Source organism: Mesoplodon bidens (assembly GCF_964165515.1).
Source record: "Mesoplodon bidens genome assembly, chromosome: 1".
In the NCBI taxonomy this organism is placed as follows: domain Eukaryota; kingdom Metazoa; phylum Chordata; class Mammalia; order Artiodactyla; family Ziphiidae; genus Mesoplodon; species Mesoplodon bidens.
Genome location: NC_138176.1, coordinates 125544915 through 125570148, shown reverse-complemented (window position 1 = coordinate 125570148; position 25234 = coordinate 125544915). Strand labels below are relative to the sequence as shown.

Here is a 25234-nt window from a genome sequence, read left to right as displayed (position 1 = left end):
TCTTACAATTTTAAATTATAAGATCAATATGTATCCCTCCTTCTCTAAGATCTCTGAGTGAATGGTTTGGGGTGGTGTAACAGGGAAGACAGAAAAGAAGCAATGAATAACGAGCATTTTCAAAGAATCATAATCTCACCAAGCCAGAAACTGCAGCAGTGGACGTTGCTATAGCAGGTATAATTCTACCTGCTATGCGTTTTGTTTTCAAACGGTCAGCTGGTTCAATGTTATACATTTTGGCACGAAGATTTGATGCAGCTGTGATGAAATCTATGTGTCCATTACGATCATCATCTTTTTCAAATGAAAGCACTGCCATCTGAAGGTCACCTGATGACAATAACCAGAAAAACAAAGTTTCCTAGTAAGTGATAAAGGCTTTACTAGGTAAAAAGCAAGGCAGTGTGGGTTCACTACTGTTAAAGATTCCTTTTTGTTTAGGTTTGCAAATGACTGAAAAATACAATGACAACAACAACATCCAGGGAACTGAAGTTACTGAAGGATATGAAAATGATGGCTTTAAAACCACTAAATTATAAGTTTTAATATTTAAAAAAAAACCTTTCTAAAAAAACATAAAAATAAGAAAGCCATGTATATCTGCTATTAAGTGGCTTACAATAAAAAAGTCAACACTGGGTACTGTTCAAAAATTGATTTCATAAGGACCCCGGAGGAAGATGGCGGAAGAGTAAGACGCGGAGATCACCTTCCTCCCCACAGATACATCAGAAATTCATCTACACGTGGAACAACTCCTACAGAACACCTACTGAACGCTGACAGAAGACCTCAGACCCCCCAAAAGGCAAGAAGCTCCCCACATACCTGGGTAGGGCAAAAGAAAAAAAGAATAAACAGAGACAATAGGATAGGGACGGGACCTGCACCAGTGGGAGGGAGCCGTGAAGGGGGGAAGGTTTCTACACACTACAAGCCCCTTCGCGGGCGGAGACTGTAGGTGGCGGAGGGGGAAAGCTTCGGTGTAGCGGAGGAGAGCACAGCAACAGGGGTGCGGAGGGCAAAGCGGAGAGATTCTGGCACAGAGGACCGGTGCCCTCAGGCACACACCAGCCCGAGAGGCTTGTCTGCTCGGCCGCCGTGGCGGGCGGGGCTGGGAGCTGAGGCTCGGGTATCGGCTTTCAGTCGGAGCGCAGGGAGAGGACTGGGGCTGGCGGCAGGAAGAGAGCCTGAAGGAGTTAGTGCACCACGGCTAGCCCGGAGGGAGTCCGGGGAAAGGGTCTGGAGCTGCTGAAGAGGCAAGAGACTTTTTTCCCTTTTGTTTCCTGGTGCGCGAGGAGAGGGCATTAAGAGGGCTGCTTGGGGAAGCGCCGGAGACAGGCACGAGCCGCGGGTAAGGCACGGACCTCGGAGACGGGCGTGGGCCGCCGCCGCCCGCCGCCGCGGCCCGCCACCGCCGCGGCCGCCGCCGGCCGCCGCGGCCCGCCGCCGCCGCTGCTGCCGCCGCCGCCGCCACCGCCGCCGCGGGGCCTGTGTGCGAGCGCGGGTCACTGTCCGCCCCGCCTTCCGGGGGGCCTGTGCACCCCGCCACTGCCGGGGTCCCCGAGACCCGGGGACGGCTTTCCCGGGAAAGCGCACGGAGCGCTACGGGCTGCTGCAACGTCACGCCGGCCTCTGCCGCCGCAGGCCCGCCCCACACTGCGCGCCCCTCCCTCCCCTCTGCCTGAGTGAGCCAGAGCCCCCGAATCAGCGGCTCCTTTAAACCCGTCCTGTCTGAGCGAAGAACGGACGCCCTCCGGCGACCTACGCGCAGAGGCGGGGCCAGGTCCAAGGCTGAGACCCGGGAGCTGTGAGAGCAGAGGCAGGGAAATCTCTCTGTGCAGCCTCGGAGGCAGCGGATTAAAGCTCCACGGTCCATTTGATGTGCCCTGCGTCTGTGGAGTGCATGAATGGACAGCGAATCATCCCAAATTGAGGAAGTGGACTTTGAGGACAAGATTTAAGACTTTCCCCCCTTTTCCTCTTTTTACAACGAATTATTCCAAATTAAGGAGGTGGACTTAGAGAGCAAGATTTCAGACTTCTCGCCCTTTTCCTCTTTTTACAACGAATTATCCCAAATTGAGGAGGTGGACTTGGAGAGCAAGATTTTTGATTTTTCCCCCTGCTCTCTTTTTGTGAATGTGTATGTGTAATCTTCTGTGTAAGATTCTCTCTGTATAGCTTTGCTTCCACCATATGTCTCAGGGTTCTATCGGTCCGGTTTTTTTTTTTTTTTTTTTTCAATAATTACTTTCTAATTTTAATAACGCTACTATATTTCATACTTTATTCTATTTTACTTTACCTGCTCTTTCTTTTTTTCCTACTCTCCCTTCCTCCCTCCCTCCCTCCGCTCCTCCTTTCCTTCTTTCTTTTTCTTTCCTCCCTCCCACCCTTCTTCTTTCCACTTTCTTTTTCTTTCCTTCCTCCCTCCCTCCTGTCTTTCTTCCTTTCCTTCCTCCCTCCCTCCCTCCTTTCTTTCCTTCTTTCTTTCCATCCTTCCTCCCTCCCTCCCTCCTTTCTTTCTTCCTTCCTTCCTTCCTTCCTTTCTTCCCTTCTTCCTTTCTTTCCCTCTCTCTTTCTTTCTTCTACTAATTCTTTCTTTCTACTTTTTCTCCCTGTTACTCTGAGCCGGGTGGATGAAAGGCTCTTGGTGCTGCAGCCAGGAGCCAGTGCTGTGCCTCTGAAGTGGGAGAGCCAACTTCAGGACACGGGTCCACAAGAGACCTCCCAGCTCCACATAATATCAAGCAGCGAAAATCTCCCAGAGATCTCCATCCCAACACCAGCACCCAGCTTCAGTCAACGACCAGCAAGCTACAGTGCGGGTCACCCTATGCCAAGCAACTAGCAAGGCAGGAACACAACCCCACCCATTAGCAGAGAGGCTACCTAAAAACATAATAAGGCCATAGGCACCCCAAAACACACCACCAGACGTGGACCTGTCCACCAGAAAGACAAGATCGAGCCTCAACCACCAGAGCACAGGAATTAGTCCCCCCCACCAGGAAGCCTACACAACCTACTGAAACAACCTTAGCCACTGGGGTCAGACACCAAAAACAACGGGAACTACGAATCTGCAGCCGGCAAAAAGGAGACCCCAAACACAGTAACATAAGCAAAATGAGAAGGCAGAAAAACACACAGCAGGTGAAGGAGCAAGATAAACACCTACCAGACCTAACAAATGAAGAGGTAATAGGCAGTCTACCTGAAAAAGAATTCAGAATAATGATAGTAAAGCTGATCCAAGATTCTATTTCCATGATCCATAATCTTGGAAATAGAATAGACAACATGCAAGAAACAGTTAACAAGGACCTAGAAGAACTAAAGATGAATCAACCATCGATTAAAAACACAATAAATGAAATGAAAAATACTCTAGATGGGATCAATAGCAGAATAACTGAGGCAGAAGAACGGATAAGTGAGGTGGAAGATAAAATAGTGGAAATAACTGATGCAGAGCAAAATAAAGAAAAAAGAATGAAAAGAACAGAGGAGAGTCTCAGAGATCTCTGGGACAACATTAAACGCACCAACATTCGAATTATAGGGGTTCCAGAAGAAGAAGAGAAAAAGAAAGGGACTGAGAAAATATTTGAAGAGATTATAGTTGAAAACTTCCCCAATATGGGAAAGGAAATAGTTAATCAAGTCCAGGAGGCACAGAGAGTCCCATACAGAATAAATCCAAGGAGAAATACACCAAGACACATATTAATCAAACTGTCAAAAATTAAACACAAAGAAATCATATTAAAAGCAGCAAGGCAAAAACAACAAATAACACACAAGGGAATCCCCATAAGGTTAACAGCTGATCTCTCAGCAGAAACCCTACAAGCCAGAAGGGAGTGGCAGGACATAATTAAAGTGATGAAGGAGAGAAACCTGCAACCTAGATTACTCTACCCAGCAAGGATCTCATTCAGATTTGATGGAGAAATTAAAACCTTTACAGACAAGCAAAAGCTGAGAGAGTTCAGCACCACCAAACCAGCTTTACAACAAATGCTAAAGGAACTTCTCTAGGCAAGAAACACAACAGAAGGAATATACCTACAATAACGAACCCAAAGCAATTAAGGAAATGGGAATAGGAACATACATATCAATAATTACCTTAAATGTAAATGGACTAAATGCTCCCACCAAAAGACACAGAGTGGCTGAATGGATACAAAAACAAGACCCATATATATGCTGTCTACAAGAGACCCACTTCAGACCTAGAGACACATACAGATTGAAAGTAAAGGGATGGAAAAAGATATTCCATGCAAATGGAAATCAAAAGAAAGCTGGAGTAGCAATTCTTATATCAGACAAAATAGACTTTAAAATAAAGACTATTAGAAGAGACAAGGAAGGACACTACATAACGATAAAGGGATCGATCCAAGAAGAAGATATAACAATTGTAAATATTTATGCACCCAACATAGGAGCACCTCAATACATAAGGCAAATACTAACAGCCATAAAAGGGGAAATCGACAGTAACACAATCATAGTAGGGGACTTTAACACCCCACTTTCACCAATGGACAGATCATCCAAAATGAAAATAAATAAGGAAACACAAGCTCTAAATGATACATTAAACGAGATGGACTTAGTTGATATTTATAGGACATTCCATCCAAAAACAACAGAATACACATTTTTCTCAAGTGCTCATGGAACATTCTCCAGGATAGATCATATCTTGGGTCACAAATCAAGCCTCGGTAATTTTAAGAAAATTGAAATTGTATCAAGTATCTTCTCCGACCACAATGCTATGAGACTAGACATCAATTACAGGAAAAGATGTGTAAAAAATACAAACACATGGAGGCTAAACAATACACTACTCAATAACGAAGTGATCACTGAAGAAATCAAAGAGGAAATTAAAAAATACCTAGAAACAAATGACAATGGAGACACGACGACCCAAAACCTATGGGACGCAGCAAAAGCAGTTCTAAGGGGGAAGTTTATAGCAATACAATCCCACCTTAAGAAACAGGAAGCATTTCGAGTAAACAACCTGACCCTGCACCTAAAGCAATTAGAGAAAGAAGAACAAAAATACCCCAAAGCTAGCAGAAGGAAAGAAATCATAAAGATCAGATCAGAAATAAATGAAAAAGAAATGAAGGAAACGATAGCAAAGATCAACCAAACTAAAAGCTGGTTCTTTGAGAAGATAAACAAAATTGACAAACCATTAGCCAGACTCATCAAGAAAAAAAGGGAGAAGACTCAAATCAATAGAATTAGAAATGAAAAAGGAGAAGTAACAACTGACACTGCAGAAATACAAAAGATTATGAGAGATTACTATAAGCAACTCTATTCCAATAAAATGGACAACCTGGAAGAAATGGACACATTCTTAGAAATGCACAACCTGCCAAGACTGACTCAGGAAGAAATAGAAAATATGAATAGACCAATCACAAGCACTGAAATTGAAACTGTGATTAAAAATCTTCCATCAAACAAAAGCCCAGGACCAGATGGCTTCACAGGTGAATTCTATCAAACATTTAGAGAAGAGCTAACACCTATCCTTCTCAAACTCTTCCAAAATATAGCAGAGGGAGGAACACTCCCAAACTCATTCTACGAGGCCGACATCACCTTGATACCAAAACCAGGCAAGGATGTCACAAAGAAAGAAAACTACAGGCCAATATCACTGATGAACATAGATGCAAAAATCCTCAACAAAATACTAGCAAACAGAATCCAAGAGCACATTAAAAGGATCATACACCATGATCAAGTGGGGTTTATCCCAGGAATGCAAGGATTCTTCAATATACGCAAATCAATCAATGTAATACACCATATTAACAAGTTGAAGGAGAAAAACCATATGATCATCTCAATAGATGCAGAGAAAGCTTTCGACAAAATTCAACACCCATTTATGATAAAAACCCTGCAGAAAGTAGGTATAGAGGGATCTTTCCTCAACATAATAAAGGCCATATATGACAAACCCACAGCCAACATTGTCCTCAATGGTGAAAAACTGAAACCATTTCCACTAAGATCAGGAACAAGACAAGGCTGCCCACTCTCACCACTCTTATTCAACATAGTTTTGGAAGTTTTAGCCACAGCAATCAGAGAAGAAAAGGAAATAAAAGGAATCCAAATTGGAAAAGAAGAAGTAAAGCTGTCACTGTTTGCAGATGACATGATACTATACATAGAGAATCCTAAAGATGCTACCGAAAAACTACTAGAGCTAATCAATGAATTTGGTAAAGTAGCAGGATATAAAATTAATGTACAGAAATCTCTGGCATTCCTGTACACTAATGATGAAAAATCTGAAAATGAAATCAAGAAAACACTCCCATTTACCATCGCAACAAAAAGAATAAAATATCTAGGAATAAACCTACCTAAGGAGACAAAAGACCTGTATGCAGAAAACTATAAGACACTGATGAAAGAAATTAAAGATGATACAAATAGATGGAGAGATATACCATGCTCCTGGATTGGAAGAATCAATATTGTGAAAATGACTCTACTACCCAAAGCAATCTACAGATTCAATGCAATCCCTATCAAACTACCAATGGCATTTTTCACAGAACTAGAACAAAAAATTTCAAAATTTGTTTGGAAAAACAAAAGGCCCCGAATAGCTAAAGCAATCTTGAGAACGAAAAACGGAGCTGGAGAAATCAGGCTCCCTGACTTCAGACTATACTACAAAGCTACAGTAATTAAGACAGTCTGGTACTGGCATAAAAACAGAAAGATAGATCAGTGGATCAGGATAGAAAGCCCAGAGATAAACCCACGCACATATGGCCAACTTATCTTTGATAAAGGAGGCAGGAATGTACAGTGGAGAAAGGACAGCCTCTTCAATAAGTGGTGCTGGGAAAACTGGACAGGGACATGTAAAAGTTTGAGATTAGATCATTCCCTAGCACCATACACAAAAATAAGCTCAAAATGGATTAAAGACTTAAATGTAAGGCCAGAAACTATCAAACTCTTAGAGGAAAACATAGGTAGAACACTCTATGACATAAATCACAGCAAGATCCTTTTGGACCCACCTCCTAGAGAAATGGAAATAAAAACAAAGATAAACAAATGGGACCTAATGAAACTTCAAAGCTTTTGCACAGCAAAGGAAACCATAAAGAAGACCAAAAGACAACCCTCAGAATGGGAGAAAATATTTGCAAATGAAGCCACTGACAAAGGATTAATCTCCAAAATTTATAAACAGCTCATGCAGCTCAATAGCAAAAAAACAGACAACCCAATCCAAAAATGGGCAGAAGACTTAAATAGGCATTTCTCCAAAGAAGATATACAGACTGCCAACAAACACATGAAAGAATGCTCAACATCATTAATCATTAGAGAAATGCAAATCAAAACTACAATGAGATATCATCTCACACCAGTCAGAATGGCCATCATCAAGAAATCTAGAAACAATAAATGCTGGAGAGGGTGTGGAGAAAAGGGAACACTCTTGCACTGCTGGTGGGAATGTGAATTGGTACAGCCACTATGGAGAACGGTATGGAGGTTCCTTAAAAAACTACAAATAGAACTACCATATGACCCAGCAATCCCACTACTGGGCATATACCCTGAGAAAACCATAATTCAAAAAGAGACATGTACCAAAATGTTCATTGCAGCTCTATTCACAATAGCCCGGAGCTGGAAACAACCTAAGTGTCCATCATCGGATGAATGGATAAAGAAGATGTGGCACATATATACAATGGAATATTACTCAGCCATAAAAAGAAACGAAACTGAGCTATTTGTAATGAGGTGGATAGACCTAGAGTCTGTCATACAGAGTGAAGTTAGTCAGAAAGAGAAAGACAAATACCGTATGCTAACACATATATACGGAATTTAAAAAAAAAATGTCATGAAGAACCTAGGGGCAAAACGGGAATGAAGACGCAGACCTACTTGAGAATGGACTTGAGGATATGGGGAGGGGGAAGGGTGGGCTGTGACAAGGCGAAAGAGAGGCATGGACGTGTATACACTACCAAACGTAAGGTAGATAGATAGTGGGAAGCAGCCGCAGAGCACAGGGAGATCAGCTCGGTGCTTTGTGACCGCCTGGAGGGGTGGGATGGGGAGGGTGGGAGGGAGGGAGATGCATGAGGGAAGGGATGTGGGAACAGATGTATATGTATGACTGATTCACTTTGTTATAAAGCAGAAACTAATTTAAAAAATAAATAAATAAACTTTAAAAAAAAATTGATTTCATAAATACTACTCTGAAACATTTTACCTCTGATAACTAAGAATAGGGTATATTGGTCAAATAAAAATAAGTGTCTTTATGAAAGATTTCTAGATTAGTGGTTCCTCAAATCATTCTGTAGACAGGTGTATTTAATCTGTGATGAAATGAGAAAGTAAGAAATGGTAATATGTTTTTTCTAGAATTATAATTATTAACTTAGGATATAAACATTTTACTTGCAAAATAAATAGTTGGCTAATCTAGGCTTTTCTCCTGAATTTTACTGGTCTTTGTGTAAAATCCCAAAAGTTTGGAAACTGATTTATGTAGTAGAAAGGTGCTGAGCAGGTCTAAAAACATGAGCTAATATGGATCTGTTTTTAAGGAATTAAAAGTTCAGTTTCCTGATATTTAAGACCATTTAGCAAAGGTGTACATAGGTCAGGTTTGTATTTCCTGTGTGTAATTATGGAGACTAAGAAGCCAAGAAGAAATCTGTCTATGATTTTTTTTCCTAAAGTGATTTCACTGGATCTCAGGGTTAGTCTCCAAAGGACTCCATGTTTTCTTCATTATGCTAGCCATAAGTTAAAAAGGAACCACACAATAGAATCTCAAGAACTAAAACAATCACAACAGCAAAAACAAAGCAGACTTACATTTCAGCCTTCTATGGTAGGGAAATGGTGGAGAAAGTTATGAATTGAGTCACAGTTAAAGATGAACAGTGACTTTCATATGATCATGGAATCAAGTAATATCAATATTATTGTTGTTGTTATGATTTAATCCCACAACCTTTTGAGTGTACAGCTTAGTGAAAATAAAAATCCCTTTAGTTTGGGGCTTCCCTGGTGGCACAGTGGTTGAGAGTCTGCCTGCCAATGCAGGGGACACGGGTTCGTGCCCCGGTCTGGGAGGATCCCATATGTTGCGGAGCGGCTGGGGCCGTGAGCCATGGCCGCTGGACCTGCGCGTCCGGAGCCTGTGCTCCGCAACGGGAGAGGCCGCAACAGTGACAGGCCCACGTACCGCCAAAAAAAAAAAAAAAAAAAATCACTTTAGTTCAAAACATTTTTATAAAGATTTCCCCTTACTTGTGGTAGCTTCACTAGATGAAATAGCCTTTTCCAGTTGGAAAACAGCATTCCTCTCATCTTCACTGCTAACAGGAACATGGTCTGGTTTCCTTGCAGTTTCATCTGTTTGAACAACCTTTAAATATATGTATGTATATTCATTAATGATATCACATCCTACACCTAAGTTTGACTAACAAATCTGTTTTTATCAAATAAGTCACAAAGAGAAAACATTCTATTGGTTTAATTAGATTATTAATCATTATGGCCCAATGTATTTTACACCTTCTGTTGTTAAGTAATATTATGTTATTTACATATTTATTATCTACTGCCTCACACTGACATGTAAACTCTATGAGAACAGGGATCTTTATCTTGTTCACTGAGATAACCTCAACATATCTAAAATAAACTTGCTCATAGTGGGTGTTAAAAATACTGAATAGTTTATAAGATCTAAGTTCATACAACTCTCTCTTAAAATTCCACACTAAAATAAAGTTAATGTTAATCAACAGTTTGTGATTCTGACAAATCAACTTCAAACCAAATTACATACCTCTAACTAGTGCAGAGCTGTTTTCTGTCTCCAAAGAAATTGATGAACTCCACAAAATATGTAATACAAGCATCTTTTAAACATTTATTGACTACTGAAAAGAAGTTCTATCCCAAAGAATATGTCTTCCTTCATATAGTTGCATGCTTAGGGCAGCACATATAAGTAATTTACCTTTAAGAAATTACTTATTAAACACAAGGGCAGTGAAGTTAATATTCTCAAACCAAGAAACTAGCTACATATCATCATTAAAATACTATTTCTTATTAAAAAGACACATCCAATTCACATTTTTACATATTAAATATGATTATAAATATTTGAGAAATATTAAGGAGTCAGGGAAGCAGTAATTTTTATTTGCCAGAATGTGTAGTTGATATTTTTTGGCTATGGCATCTTTTAACTAGGAGTGCCAGATGCTGAAGCTTCAGTGGGAGCTGCTTCAAGGAGTGGTAAAAAAGCACATAAGTCATGTTAAAATTGCTCAGGGTAATTTATGCCGCCAAAACTTTGACACAGAACGAAGCAATTCAAGCTAGAAAACATATTGAAGAGCAGTAGAGACCTGTAAAGTTATTGATGCATATTTCCTTGGCTTCTGTCTAGCAGCTTTGCCCATTAGAAACATGGGCTAGGAATCTTCTTTATATAGGAATTTTGTTTTTCCTTTCTGTACTTTTGTTCTTGATAAACTAAAAGTCATGAACATTTCATTCAGAAAACCTATTTACTTGCACAAAATGAACTACCTACAAGTTTTCCTTGTCCCTAAAATAAAAATGCATAGTGGAAGACTGCACACACCACTTCCTACTTGAATTTTGCAGGGAGGCACTCATTACTCCACATTTTCCAGTATAGCTAAAGGTAAACGGAACAGAAGGTTGTTCTGTGGTTTATTTCTTTTTAGAGTGCATACGAAAAGGCACATAATGAACATGTGAAAAAGAAAAATATTTATTATTTTCAAATTTTATTTACCCTGCCTAAATTTCATGTTCCATCTTTATTAATACTCCCTGTCTTTCTCCTTCCAACATATTTGCCTGACAAAATCCCAACCCTTGTTACAATCCAATTTACCAGCTATTCTACAGTAGCACCCAAGCAGCTAAATGCCTTTTCTCCAGCCACATGTAGTGGAATACATTAAGTGGAATTAACATTAAGTGGATATTAAATACTGTCTTAAAATTCTACAACATCTTCTAATTCCCCACTTTTCCCACTCCCCTAGGCAATTACTTCACATCTTTTTTTTTCTCTGCTCAAACTTCCTCTATCTTCTCCCTGTCACTCGGAGCAATTAAGCTTGCTTCTTTTTTTCAACTAAGAAAATAATCTTTTTTTCTTGCATACTCAAACCAATTCCTTACAAATCCTGTCAGGGCTACTGCAAAATGTGCACAGAATCCAACCTCTTACCACAACTTCCCTGTTACCCACTGCCCCTGTTTATGGTTCATTCAAACCACCATCATATCTTGACTATAATCTCCTAATAGCTATTTCTGCTTCCTCTCTCATGTCCTAATCATTCTTAACACAATTGTCAGGGTCATCCTTTTAAATATGTCAGGTTGTGTCCTCTGCTTAAAATCCTCCACTGGCTTCTTATCTCATAATAAAACATGAAGTACTTATAACCCTCACTACCTCTCCAATCTCGCCATCTACCACTCTTCTCTTGCGTATTCTCCTCCAGAAAAATTCTGGCCTTCAAAGTCTTTCAAGGCCTTTCTCTGAACTTGTTCCTGCCATCTGTACTGCTCTTTCACCAGATAACAGTATGGCCCACTCCCTCACTTCCTTCAGGCTTCTGCTCAAATGTTACCATATCAGAGAAGCTTTCCCCTTTTATCTCGTATAAGATGACACCAGCTCCATCACCCTTTGTTTTCCCTGTTTTATTTTTTCTTATTAGCATTTATGCCCACAATGCAATATTACATAATTATTGGCACTTTTTTTTAATAGTCTCCCTCTGGCCCAACTCGCACAAGAACAAGAATTTTGTTTTGTTCCTATGGGCTTCTCCAGGTTTAGAAAGAGACTTGACACAAGTAGAAGTTCAATGACTATTGGCTAAATGAATGAACTTGTACACATACCTTGTTGGAAGGTTTGAATTCCTGAATCTTTACTTCGGAAAGAATATTCAACAGGGTATCTGCTGATAAGTCCTGGTTTTTAAAACAGTAATTTTATCAACATATTCTTAAAATTCTGAATTCTAAACCTAAAAAACAACCTAAAAAAGGTCCTTTATCATACTAAATATTTGAATAATTTATGATATAACTGTTAGACCACATCTGTTTGTGACATTTACTTTTAGTTCTATAGAAATACCATCCACAAAGGCTGGGAAGTGGGGGTGGTGTGTGTAAAAAAGTACTTGTTAGGCAACAAACCTGAAATCTTAGTTCTTTCCACAAATTTTTTTTTTTTTTGGCCGTGCCATGCAGCAGGTGGGATCTTCCCCGACCAGGGATCAAACCCGTGCCCCCTGCACTGAGAGCATGGAGTCTTAACCACTGGACTGCCAGGGAAGTCCATCCACAAATTTTTAAAAAGGTAGTTTTAGGACTGGTTGTATCAGACAGAGTGCCTTGAGATCAGGAACTATCTCTTCATTGTTTTACAAAGTTCCATGCGGAAAGTTATACTCAATATACATTGACTCACAGTAAATGGAATTCATACCTTTGGAAGCAGGAAAATATTTAAATGGTTCAGGATAAACTTAGATGAATTTAAGGCTATATCCATGTTTATTATTAAGAATCTACTTAGGAAAAACTGAGACACAGTGCTTTTGAGGTCACCTACAACTCATCACAAAATTATCACTCCTTTCACAAAAAAAATACCCAACTGAATGCCACTATTTCTACCAGACATTTATGGTATATTTTACTGCATGTTAATTCCAAAAGGGATTAATGTACAACAGGCATTTTTATATCTAGATCCAAAATAGCCAATTCTAGTTATGGATCTGGCTCATATTTCCCATTCAGCCTAGTACCTAAAAGTATATTAATTTATTTAGCTCTATTATGCATTTGAGAAGGAAAATTCACTAATGCAGACCTGCCTTTCAAATAAAACTGTATTAGATCCCTTTACATATGAGTCAATGAAGATGATGTCTAAGAGAAAAGGTATAAATGATAAAAGTTAAGCAATGTCAATGTAGGCTAGCATTTTCAAATCTCCTGAAAAGCGTATGTTAATTTCACAAAAATAAGCCAAACAAATGATAACAAACAGAATCACTAAGAAATATTTAAAAATTATTATGAAATAGGTCACTTTGGGTTTTCAGAGTAATTACAATAATTAAAGTTAGTAGGCTATAAATGTTTTAAAAATAAAGTAAGACTGCTTTTACAAATATTTGTTTCGCTACTTAAGTTCATAAAAAAAGTGACTTTCTTCTACTTAGTGATGCTGCAATGAGATTGTAGCTTCTGCTTTATTAGAATGGGCAACACTAGAACAAAATGAAAAGTTTATATCGAAGAACAATTCTTATAACATAAAACACATTTTGATGATGCAATTAGCTAAGTCATCTAATTCTAACCTTTTCTATCACTTGTTAGGGCTTGAAGAATATCTTACCTCTTCTGTAAATGGAATGCAATAGACTGTAGCATATAATTTTGCAGCATTCAGAAGGAAACTGAAGTGCCTTTTGAAATTAAAAAATAAAGCGTGAATGCACAGTTTCAAAGATGTTTACCAGAAACTATAGCCTTTAAAATGCTGAAGATAAGTAATTACAGAATTTTTGTTACAGGATTATTTTTTTTAAAGTTAGGCAATGAAATTCTGGTCTAGACCAAGGCATTGTAGAAATTATAAAAGAGAAAACATCACATGTTTATCCTCATAAGCACTAATATCCAGGTAGTGATCAAGACTACTTTGGGGAGAGAAGTGGCCAGAAGTAGAAAAAGCATTGAAAGAAAATTCATTTTAATTCATAAGAAAATATTACAAACTTGGTTTTAAAGAGTGTACAATAAGTTCAAACTAAGCAAATGAGTTTGTTTAAAAACAAAAAGGTAAGTTTTATAGAAGAAGCAATCAGGGCTTCCCTGGTGGCGCAGTGGTTAAGAATCCACCTGCCAGTGCAGGGGACATGGGTTCGAGCCCTGGTCCGGGAAGATCCCACATGCCATGGAGTAACTAAGCCCAGGTGCCACAACTACTGAGCCTGAGCTCTAGAGCCACAACTACTGAAGCCCGTGCACCTAGAGCCCATGCTCTGCAACAAGAGAAGCCCCCGCAATGAGAAGCCGGCGCACCGCAACGAAGAGTAGCCCCCGCTCGCCACAACTAGAGAAAGCCGGAGCACAGCAACGAAGCCTCAGTGCAGCCAAGGATAAATAAATAAATAAATAAATTTATTTAAAAAAAGAAGCAGCAATCAGGATAAGGTGACTAGAATAAGCACCAGAGGAAAAAACTAAGCACAGAATTACTTGTTGAAAGGAAGGTTAACAAGCTAAGTGTTTAATTAAAATATATACATATAAGTGTGTTTGTGTATAAAATGCATATCTAATATAGATAGGATATACAGGCATTTACTCAAAGATCAACTCCTTTGAAAATTAACCTGAGATTATTTAGGGAGTTATTTAGTAGTGATCATTTTCCCCCATGTAACTGAAGTTTCGTATATACTGACTTCATTAAATAGGAAAACATCTGTCTTTATTTTACTTTTTAATGAATAATGTCAAAGAGATGACACTTCGGTTGTACTTTAGAGAAGACAAAAATAATAAGATTATTTACCATGTAAATAAGTAGATTCACCTATGTGTGGGGAGAAGAATTGTGGCTGGCTTTGTTGGCCAAAATGCTATGCTAACTCTTAGATTAACAGGGATGCAATAATTTAACATTAAAAAGCCTGCAGTTTTCACCCTGCAATGTAAACCTATACAGTTAAGAAGTTTACAATGAAGGATGTATATAAAACTGGATATATATACTTACAAAGGTTCATTTAGATCAAATTTTAATGGAGAGGGGGGCCTTTTTGGTGACTGCCAAAACAAACCTAACAAAATACAAAATACAAAATATTATTTTCAGTGTCAGCAGTCAGTAATAAATTGCATTAAACTTTCTTCTCAACACTGATATATACTTACTGCCATCTTTTAATCGTGTGTCCAGAGGGAAACAGTGAAGAAGCTGAAGAGCCTAAAGAAAAAATTGAATTAAAAAAAAATCACTACTTAATATTAACTGAAGTAAAAAAACCCCAAAAAACAACATACAAAGACATACAGTGAAGTCTTCCAGTCACCGTGTACTCAATCTGTCCATTTTCCTGTCACTGCCCCCCACCTCAACTTGGAATAACTTCTATTGCTATTTTTTATCAACACTTATATAGTTTTTTTTTCTTTTTTTTGCATCTATGGCAAACATGAATATAGATTATTTTGGCCCTTTTCACAAACGGTGGCATATTTTACATATCATACTGCTCCTTTCAAAGAGCTAATCCTTAAAACAAGCAAAAAACACAGTAAAAATACACAGTATTTTATATTTTGAAATGATATGCTGCTCGAGATTTGCTTCAAAACCATCTAGGGGGAGGGTATATTAGGTGGGATTATAGATGAAATAAGATTTTCTATGAGCTGTTAATTGTTAAACCTGGGTGACAAATATATGAGGAATACATGGAGATTAATTATATGCTATTTTCTCTATTATTTCTGTGGTTGAATTTTTCCACAATAAGAAAAAGTTAAAAAAACCCATAGAAGATAAGGACAAAAAAGAGTTCTGTAGATTTTGAAACATGAGGTCATTGATAGTCATGGTAAGAATAATTTCAACAGTCCTGGGGAAAGAAGACACATTTACTGGATGAAGACATGGCAACAGTTAGTATAGACCACTTTTCCAAGAAGCAGAGCAAAAACGGAAGTGAAAAACATGAATAAGTATAATTTAAAGACTTTAAAAAGATGAGCTTATTTTATATTCCAATAGGTAAGAGCCTAAAGAGAGGGAGAGACTAAACAGAGTGCAGGACACATTCAAGCTTCTGTATGTAACTGGAGTAAGAATAACAGCTAATATTTCACTAAATATTTATGGGATGGACCAGATTCTATGCTAAAGACTTTGCATGTATTAACTCATTTGATCCTCACCACTATGCTATGAGTCAGGCACCAATTTATTACTCCCATTTTACAATGAGGAAACAGACAAAATGTGATTATTAGATATATATGGGGAAGGCAAAATTCCAAAAAAAATTTCTGATGGAATCTCTATTCTCTCAGTCTCTTGCTTTACTCTGAACAACAAACTTTTTAATGATTACTGATTAAATGTATTCCTTCTTCTCTAGAAGGAACCCCTATTTTATTAAAACCCATTTTGTACACAGAAAGACAAGGATTAGTTAAATGTATAACTGACAAGCGAATGGGTGGAGTTTAAATGCATTCTTTAATCAGTAGCATTCAGGAAGAAATTAGTTGTGTGCCCGTCACTTGTTCTCAGTTAACTTACTAATTTCTGAAAAGCTTCCTGAAAGAAAGAATACACATTTTCAGGTCAATGAAATTAATTTCATAGTAATTAAATGAGCCAAGTTTAGACTTTTCCTTAATGTTTTATAATGTATACTTACTTTATGGTTAAAATATTTTTCAAACTTTAATCTTGCTAATTCTACACAGTGGGACCAATTTCTAGGTCTTCTGCTAAGTAACTTAATAACTTGAAAACAGCCTTCTAAACTGTGTCCAGTTTGTATCTTCTAGAATGAGAGGAAAAAAGAAAACAAAGCAAATACATGTCCAATTAATCACACAAACACACATGCACATATTCCTAGGAAATGTCAGCCAAAGTTTGAAGTGCCAGCTCATGTGTCTTATGATTTTATTATTTTCACCTCAAGCTCCCTGTCCCCGTCTTTCTACTTTCCCTCTTTCTTTTCTTTTCTGGAGGGGAAATGGGAAAAGATAGTATGCAAAATGTTAACTCTAAAGTTTCTTATCTCCCAAGTTATTCTCATGTCTTGCTAGTGGTAAGTTAGTACTATGTATGTGCTTACTATACGAAGTGCTATGAATAATATGTTACACTAAAAAGTTGGCCTTCTTAGTGTAGGATTAAAGGAAAATGAAAAAACAGCTTTGAAGTTGCCCTCACCATTAGACTAATAAATCTGAGATCATTCCTACTCCTGAAATTTTCACTAAAACTTACCTCAGTTTTTTCCAAAGAGCTTATTAACAATCTGTTTTATTATTTGTAGCTCTCTTATCATTTATCAAATCCTTATTAGGTTGAACCATATGAATTGCTGTTCTGTGAGTCAAACATTGTAAAATATGTGCAACTCCATATAGTTTGACCAAATTAAAAATGAAGGGTTATTTGTGACCTGCTAACTTCGAGATTCCTCATATACTTACTATATACAATATTAATGTATAATCTCTGTTTAAGGAGGTAAACTATTTATAGGCAACTTGAAAATAAGATTACACTGACATAAAGTGTTGGGGTTAGCAGATACAAACTACTATATACAGAATGGATAAACGACAAGGTTCTACTGTATAAGACAAGGAACTAAATTCAAGATCCTGTGATAAACCATAATGGAAAAGAATATGAAAAAGAATGTATATACATATAACAGAATCATTTTGCTGTACAGTAGAAATTACCACAACATTGTAAATCAACTATACTTCAATTAAAAAAAAAAGTGTGTTGACTTTTACCTTTAAGACTTCTTCTGCAGATGGATAGGTTTGCCAAAATTTGTTAAACAATGAAGGCTTGTAGGAAAAGGAACTTTCAAACTATAAGGGAAAAGAGGAAAACACATTACAAATAAAAGTATGTTTAAAAGTTGGAAATATCTGATGAATTGGGCAATTGGAATTGACATGTATACACTGATGTGTATAAAATTGATGACTATAAAGAACCTGCTGTATAAAAAATAAATAAAATTAAATTAAAAAATTTTAAAAAAGTTGGAAATATCATCTTTTCTACTTCAAAGAAAAATTTCTTAAAAAATATCTTTATTACCTTATCTCTTGCCCATTGTATAGTGTGTTCAATAGCAGCTGGAAAGGATTTTAGGGTACAAAATGGTATTTCCTCTTCTGGGGGATCCCGCTATTTTATAAAATATGACAACAGTTAAGAGAAGCAATGACAATTTTTTATGGAATGAATTTACTTGAGTGTTTTAAGACCATTAAAAAATAAAATTCAAAAATAAAATAAATCCAACATTTTTTATCTTCTTTCTCCTACACATTAAGAAGAAAAGTTTATTCTTTTGACACTTAACCCATGTGTTTATAGCAATGTAACAACAAACACGAATTCTATTGTCACTTATTATCTGTGCACTCCTTTGGTACCATGTAGTACTCATATAGCAGATTATCATATATAATTACTTTTTTTTTTCCTCCCAGTATCAAGGTGACATTTAACACTTTAAATATTCTGCATTTTAAAAAATAATTCAAGAATTCCCAATATAGTGCCCACATACTGTTTCTTTCTCCAGGGAGAAAAAATATTTGTAAGCAGGAATATGTTCTTGATGCTTGGTATAGTTTCTTGCAGAAATTGTGTATTAAATAAATGGCAAATGTCTATGTTGTGTCATATGAAAAAGTACCATTGAAGAAATCCATATTCTCTTAAAGGGTACATTTGGTACATTTAGTCTTATTGGCTTACCCAATCTAAAACAACTCACTTTGTCTCTTTTTACTTAGAGATTTTATTTTAGTGTGTTTATCTATAAAATACCACAGAATATTTTATAAACCAAAAAGGAAAGCCAGATGTAGTATTCAATTCTAGTTTTTCTGAGTATGAAGTTAGAGAATATACATATAGGAGAAGGGGAAGATGTGGTAGAATGAGAGAATCAAGGGAACTTTCAGAATTTTGTAACATCCCCTACTTTGAAAATCTTCTTGTATGATCCCAGCATATCATGATTTTCTCCACCTAATTTCCTTCAAATCAATTATCAATTTTGTCTATTATAGTGTTTTCACTATATAAACTTCTGATTGCATGAGAGTAAAGGGGAAAACAAATTTTATTAAAATTTAAAAAATTTTCTAAACCAAACATATCCATTAAATAAAGGGATATTTATGCTTGTAAAATAATATTCTTCTTTCAATTTTACAACTTGGGTTGACCTTTTTTTTTAAATCCCCAAGCCTACATTTCTTAGACCAGTGATTTTCAAATTTGGCAGTACCTCAAAATCACTTGTGGAGGTTAAAAAAAAAGTTACACCTATATCATTTGTATAAAATATATGGTTATAAATGGCTTGGTCCCACATATGGAGAAACCGAGTCTTCAGTAAGATTTTGGGTGGGTCACCAGTTCAAAGGTTGCTAAAAACTAATCAAGCAGCTCTGAGAAGCAAACAGTAAACACAAGAATAATATTCCAGAAAGACCGGAAACAAAATTTTGATGATTAAAAAAATAAGTTCAGCTACATTAAAAAAAATGTCTATGCACATATGCACAGACATCATTGGCAGATCAAAAACAGAAGGGATTAGGAATGCTAAACCAAATTTTCTGAGTAATGAAGAGAAATAAACCATGAGATATAAAAATGATGAGATATAAGAGATATTTACTTTAAAAAACTGGTTTACTTACATGACTATTATAGGATTCAGTTAAGTGAGGTACAATAACTTCAGTGTGTCCCTTAGTGCCCATTGTTCCAGAATCTAAGAGGGGCCGTAGATTTGCTAAGCAACGGCTATGTGAAAAGAAAATAGGTAACAAACATAAAAGTGAGCAGTAACAATGTAAGCAGAGGACAACTTACCAATTTCTACTGACCATTTCACATGTTGATCACTTCTTAGATATTAACACTTTAGGAAACAGATACATGACCACCAAACAACCCATTTATTATTACCATCCCCTTCCTCCCACAAACTTTGTTGCTTACCCTAGCAATTTTTGTCTCTACCTTCCATTCCCAAAGTTTGGTAGTTTTAGAACAAGACACATTACGTTTATCTTGTTCTAAAACTCCTACACAGAATGGATAAACAACAAGTTCCTTGTGTGTAGCACAAGGAACTATATTCAATATCCTATGATAAACCATAATGGAAAAGAATATAAAAAAAGAATGTCTCTATGTGTACAACTGAGTCACTGCTGTACAGCAGAGACTGCCACAACATTGTAAATCAACTATACTTCAATAAGAAAAAAGAAAAAACAAAAAAAACTCCTACCAAATTTTGGGCTTCAACTTTTTTTCCTCTGGGTTAACTCTTAATTAACGTGTTACCCTTTCTTTTCTTGTTTTCTATTTCTTCTTTGGTTTATTTTCCGACTATAGGTTCTACCTCACTATATCTTTTCAACATTTTCTTCATCCCAAACCTTCTTTCTCAATACTTATGATACCTATATTCAACACACTTTAATTTCTTAAAGTTTCTTTTTTGCCTTTCTCTGCTCAAGTTTACAAACTTTCCACTGTACTCTCAACTGGTAAATTTTCCTGCTAATAATCTGCTCTAGCACCCTAACATTAGAGAGTCACACAAGGATATAAGAAAGATTATGTAAGGTATATACATCATAGTAATTTATTCATCTACTTATTTAACAAATATTTACTGAATGACACCATGTATTGGGCACTGAGGACAGAGTGATGGGAAAACAAATAATAACTGAATAAATGATTTAGTGAGGAAACAAATATTAAATAAATGTGCATTCAATAAAAAATAAGTGCTATGAAGGAAAAATGAGTGCTGTGAAAGATTATCTTAGGAGGATCTAATTTAGAATTCAGGGGTTAAAGAAAGTCTGTTTGAATAAAGACATTTAGGTTGAAAATGAAAGGATGAGAGAAAAAAACTAAAGGAAGTGAAGAGTAAGTAGGCAGATTTGGTGTCAGGAGTTTTAGAACAAGATAAACATAATTTCCTGAGGTTGAAGGAGATCATGTACAAGTCCCTGAGGTGAAAAGTGTTAGATGCCCCCACTGTACGAACTGAAAGAAAGAATGTGTGGCTAGAATAAGGGGAGCCAGGGAGAAATAGTAAATTTTAAGCTGGAGTGGTGGTCAGGTGGCAGATACTCTATGAAAAACATTTAGGCCATTTTAAAGATTTTAAATTTTATCCTGTCTCTAATGGGAAATCATCAAAAGGCTTGGGTTCGAGGAGAACTATAATAGGAACATAAAGAATAATCAGAAAATCCAGTAACTTTTCAATAAATAGGTATGAGAAATGAAGTGAAAACAAAAGAAAGACAATTTCTATGAACCTGAATTTCAAGAACATACCTGTCTACATATCTCCTGGTCTCCACATTATCTAATGCTGTAATAATTATATCCTGCTTAGTATAGAACTCATCATTGTAAATCACCTCAGTGGCTGGACATACTTTGTTCAAGTGTGCATCTATCTTTAATTGAGGATTTATTTTCAGGGTTGCATCAGCGGCAGTATAGCTTTTAGGTTTCTAAACAAATAACATATAAAAACAGAAGAAATAAATGGTAAACAGGAAAAACAGGCCATGACTGAACTTAAAACATTTTTTATATGAAGAATAATGTAATGAGATCAGTTTTCATTTTTAATTTGTGGAAATTACATTCATTGTGGTCATGCTGCATTTAGTAATGCACATTAGAGTTAATAATTCATACACTATTAATAAAAATGTAAATAACTTCTATTTTATAGATAAGTGTTCTGTAATTCTTAAAATGTTAAAAGTCTAATTAAAAGTACATTTTTCCCTAGTAATGAGGTTTGAATCGAGTAAGTGCCTAGAAAAAAAATGAGAACACATTCAGTACAATATTAGAAATCCAAGTTCTACAGAATATGAACTCTCAGAGGTATGGTAACTTAATATCAATATTTGGTACTAAAATGTTTAAAAAATTTTTACCATTTCTGGATGGAAATATTTAAAAAATTATTATATATGTTTCAGTTTTATAAAAAGAGTACTCTTTCTTTTCTTTTAGAGTTAGTGATCATTTTTAAATCACTGGTGTCCTTTCAGGTGCTATCATAGTTTATTTGGGAGTACTGGCTCTGACACTAAGTATCTATAGATCATTCAGCTTGAACGAACCCATTAGTTTTAATGGTATCTGTCTCTTCTCATATTGTTAGACGGACATGTTTTTACTTCTCGGTGCTATTAGCATTCATACATACAAACTGTAAACTTGGTTAGAAGTGTAAAACAAACAGGCTTTAATAGTTCTTTTATAAGTAAAATGCACAAAGGTCAGTGAATGAATCTTATCACATAAATTTTAGTTCATGAGAGACCCTGTTACTTAGTTCTTTGTATTTGGATAGGTGAGGTCATTCAGTTAACTATGCTACTATATAACTATAGAAAAGTATGCTTTAATTACTTTTCTGTTCATGACATTTCTTAGTTTTACTAAGATTCTCAATGAGTTATAGAACAACAAAGTGAAAAAAAATTCTAAAGAGCAAATTTGCTTGACTGACTAAATTGTTTCTTTTACTGACTTACATATTTGGACCTCCATAAAAAAGACTGAAAATAAGAATTATTTTATGATAAAAAGGGATGTTAAGTAATCAAACAAGATCAAAAGAGCAAAAAATTCTCAAACTTTACCTGTTTTGTAATAAAGGTTAATAAAAAAAACAGTGCCAAATGTGTCATCTATAAAAACTTCAAATTAGGGAACCTGTTTTTATATCCTAAGATGTTTCTAAAATTAAATACATAGATACATCTTGATTATAAAATGAAAAAAATACTGCCCATCATTCACAACTCAGATTTTAACACCCAAAATCAATGCAAAAACTAATTTTTATATTAAAAAATAATTATATATTTTCTCTATGGTCATTCCCATTATTTGATATTTGAGAGATTCTAATAAAGAAGATACTATGATTGTTCAAGCACCATTTTCTGTTTATAAAAAGGAAACTCTCTTCTTTTTTGTATAACAGAATAGATGATTCAAATTTGAAACAGTATAACAACACACCTGTATGTGATGAGGACGAAATAGGAACTGTCTATTCAAGTTGGATTTTTCTATCAAGTCAGGATCTGTTACTGTAACCTAATACCGAGGAAAAAAATGGCTGAAATTACATAAGAGATAAATTTAAATCTACTTTGCTTTTCTCTGAATGACTAAAACAACTCCCACAAGCTATTCTAAATTATTTTGTCTGGTGAAAGTTATAAGAATACAAATACTCCAAAACTGGTTACCAATACTACTGTTTTTATACTTATATTTAATGACAATGTTTAGCATAGGAACATGTCAAACAAAACAGCTGAAACCAACTGCAACTCCTACTCAAAACTTTTTTTTAACTATTCATAACAAAATAAAGGTTTAACATCACTATCACATTTTAGAAACGTAATGGATTAGCCATAGAGGAGTTAGCTCTTCTTTCTATACATATTTATTCTCAATCTCAATTGATTGGAAAAGAAGCCTGCATGTTTCAATTTGAAAGCTCTTGCTAAAGCAGAGGTCTACAAACTACAGGGCAGGCAGGCTGCCTGTTTTTGTAAATAAATTTTACTGAACACTGTCACACCACTTTATGGCTGTTTTCATACTGCAATGGCAGAGCTCAGCAGCTGTGACAGAGCCTTAAGATCCACAAGCCAAGAACAGTTACAATCTGGTTAAGAAAAAGTTTGCAGACCCCCATTCTAAAGGATGCAAGATTAAAGTAAACAGATCTAAGATAATCTAAAAAGTACTCATAATGCATTTGCCACTTAAGCTAGTATTTGTAAAAGATTTCACTAGAAGCAGTACTTCTCAGAGTGTGTTGATTTGTATTCACAAACACATTCACTTTCTTTTAGCTGACATTTCCGATATATATATACATATATATGTATATATATAGATATGTGTATATATATATTTTTGTTTGTTTTGTTTTCAACAGTTCTTTGTAATTACGTGTTAGAGGGTATCTTTTTGAAATGGGGAAAAAAAAAAGCACAGAAAATGTCCTTTAAGAAAAAGCTTAATCAACGTATACTTATTGTGATTACTGATTAAAAAGCTTTTTCTTCTACCTCCCCCAACCCTACTTTTTATCCACTTTTTTTTGTTCTTGTTGTTCTTCTACTGGATTGATCAAGTATTCTTGATTCTAATCCTCCCTCAATGCCGTCAACCCCTCACTGAACTGATTTGGAAGTTAAATCTCTATTTTTATGTGGTGATATTCAAAATTTTAACATGTACATGTGACTTAAGATCTAAAATTAAAATCTCCATCTTCCTCCTGAACAACTGGAGGATATTTGAACTCTCCCTTCTATTTCCCATGATATCAATGAATATTTTACTTATTCTTAACCAGCCCACCCCCAAACTGGTCAATATTTTAATTAAAGGTTTTAAAAATTAATGCTTATTTAAATCTAAGAATGTTGATAAACGCCTCTACTTACCCTTGCTTCACACATTGCCTATATTAATCCATAGTTCTTTCAGTGAGAATAAGCAGTAATCTTTCATCATTTTACTAGTCAATTATCTTTTTTTTTTTCTCTTAGATAATTTAGCTGGGTATAGAAATCTAGGGTTGATAATCCCTTGCACTATGAAGATATGCTTCTCTATCTTCAGGTGTGCATTTATTGCTGATGAGAAGTCTACTAAATAATCTCTCTTTTTATCTTTGCTTTTGATTTGTTTGGGATTAGTTTACCTTTTCAATCTGAACACACTTGTCTCTTCAACTCTGGAAACTTGTCTTTATCCTTGGAATATATTACTTCTTCTCCCTTATCTTTACTCTCTCTGGAAATTCTACTACACTTATGTTGGACCATGCAAATGTATCCTCTTTCATGTAAAAAAAAAGAATCTTTCTATACTATATTTTGGGTATTTATCTTCTTTTCATCAATTCTCACTTCAGCTATATTTGAATTTTAAGTTCACTGATTATACAAAAATTCTTCCTTGGCTTTTTGTGAAAATTCCAGTGCCTTTTTCCTCATGTTTCCATTCCTCTTTCTATGTCTTTGGTCATTTTTAACTTTACAGTTTGTTCTATTATCTGTAGCACTCCTATTATCTATAGTTCTTACAGAGTTAATTCTTCTATTTTCATTTGCTGATTCTTCCAGGTGGTACCTTTTTCTAGTAGACTGTCATTTTTCATTGTGAATTGTCTTG

At 36.0% G+C, this 25234-nt stretch overlaps 1 protein-coding gene across 1 annotated transcript in view; it reads right to left on the bottom strand.

The window, feature by feature from the left end:
* The window catches only part of UBA6 (ubiquitin like modifier activating enzyme 6), a 98952-nt gene that overhangs the window by 7632 nt on the left and 66086 nt on the right, over positions 1–25234 (bottom strand). Inside the window, exons 18-29 of the mRNA XM_081249469.1 lie at positions 23051–23128; positions 21332–21513; positions 19663–19768; positions 18038–18127; positions 17722–17802; positions 16614–16742; positions 15103–15154; positions 14945–15008; positions 13556–13625; positions 12037–12108; positions 9373–9490; positions 140–333 (exon numbers count right to left, since the gene is read on the bottom strand). Coding sequence (XP_081105595.1) covers positions 140–333; positions 9373–9490; positions 12037–12108; positions 13556–13625; positions 14945–15008; positions 15103–15154; positions 16614–16742; positions 17722–17802; positions 18038–18127; positions 19663–19768; positions 21332–21513; positions 23051–23128 — 1236 coding nt within the window. The remainder of the gene's footprint in view (positions 1–139; positions 334–9372; positions 9491–12036; positions 12109–13555; positions 13626–14944; positions 15009–15102; positions 15155–16613; positions 16743–17721; positions 17803–18037; positions 18128–19662; positions 19769–21331; positions 21514–23050; positions 23129–25234) is intronic.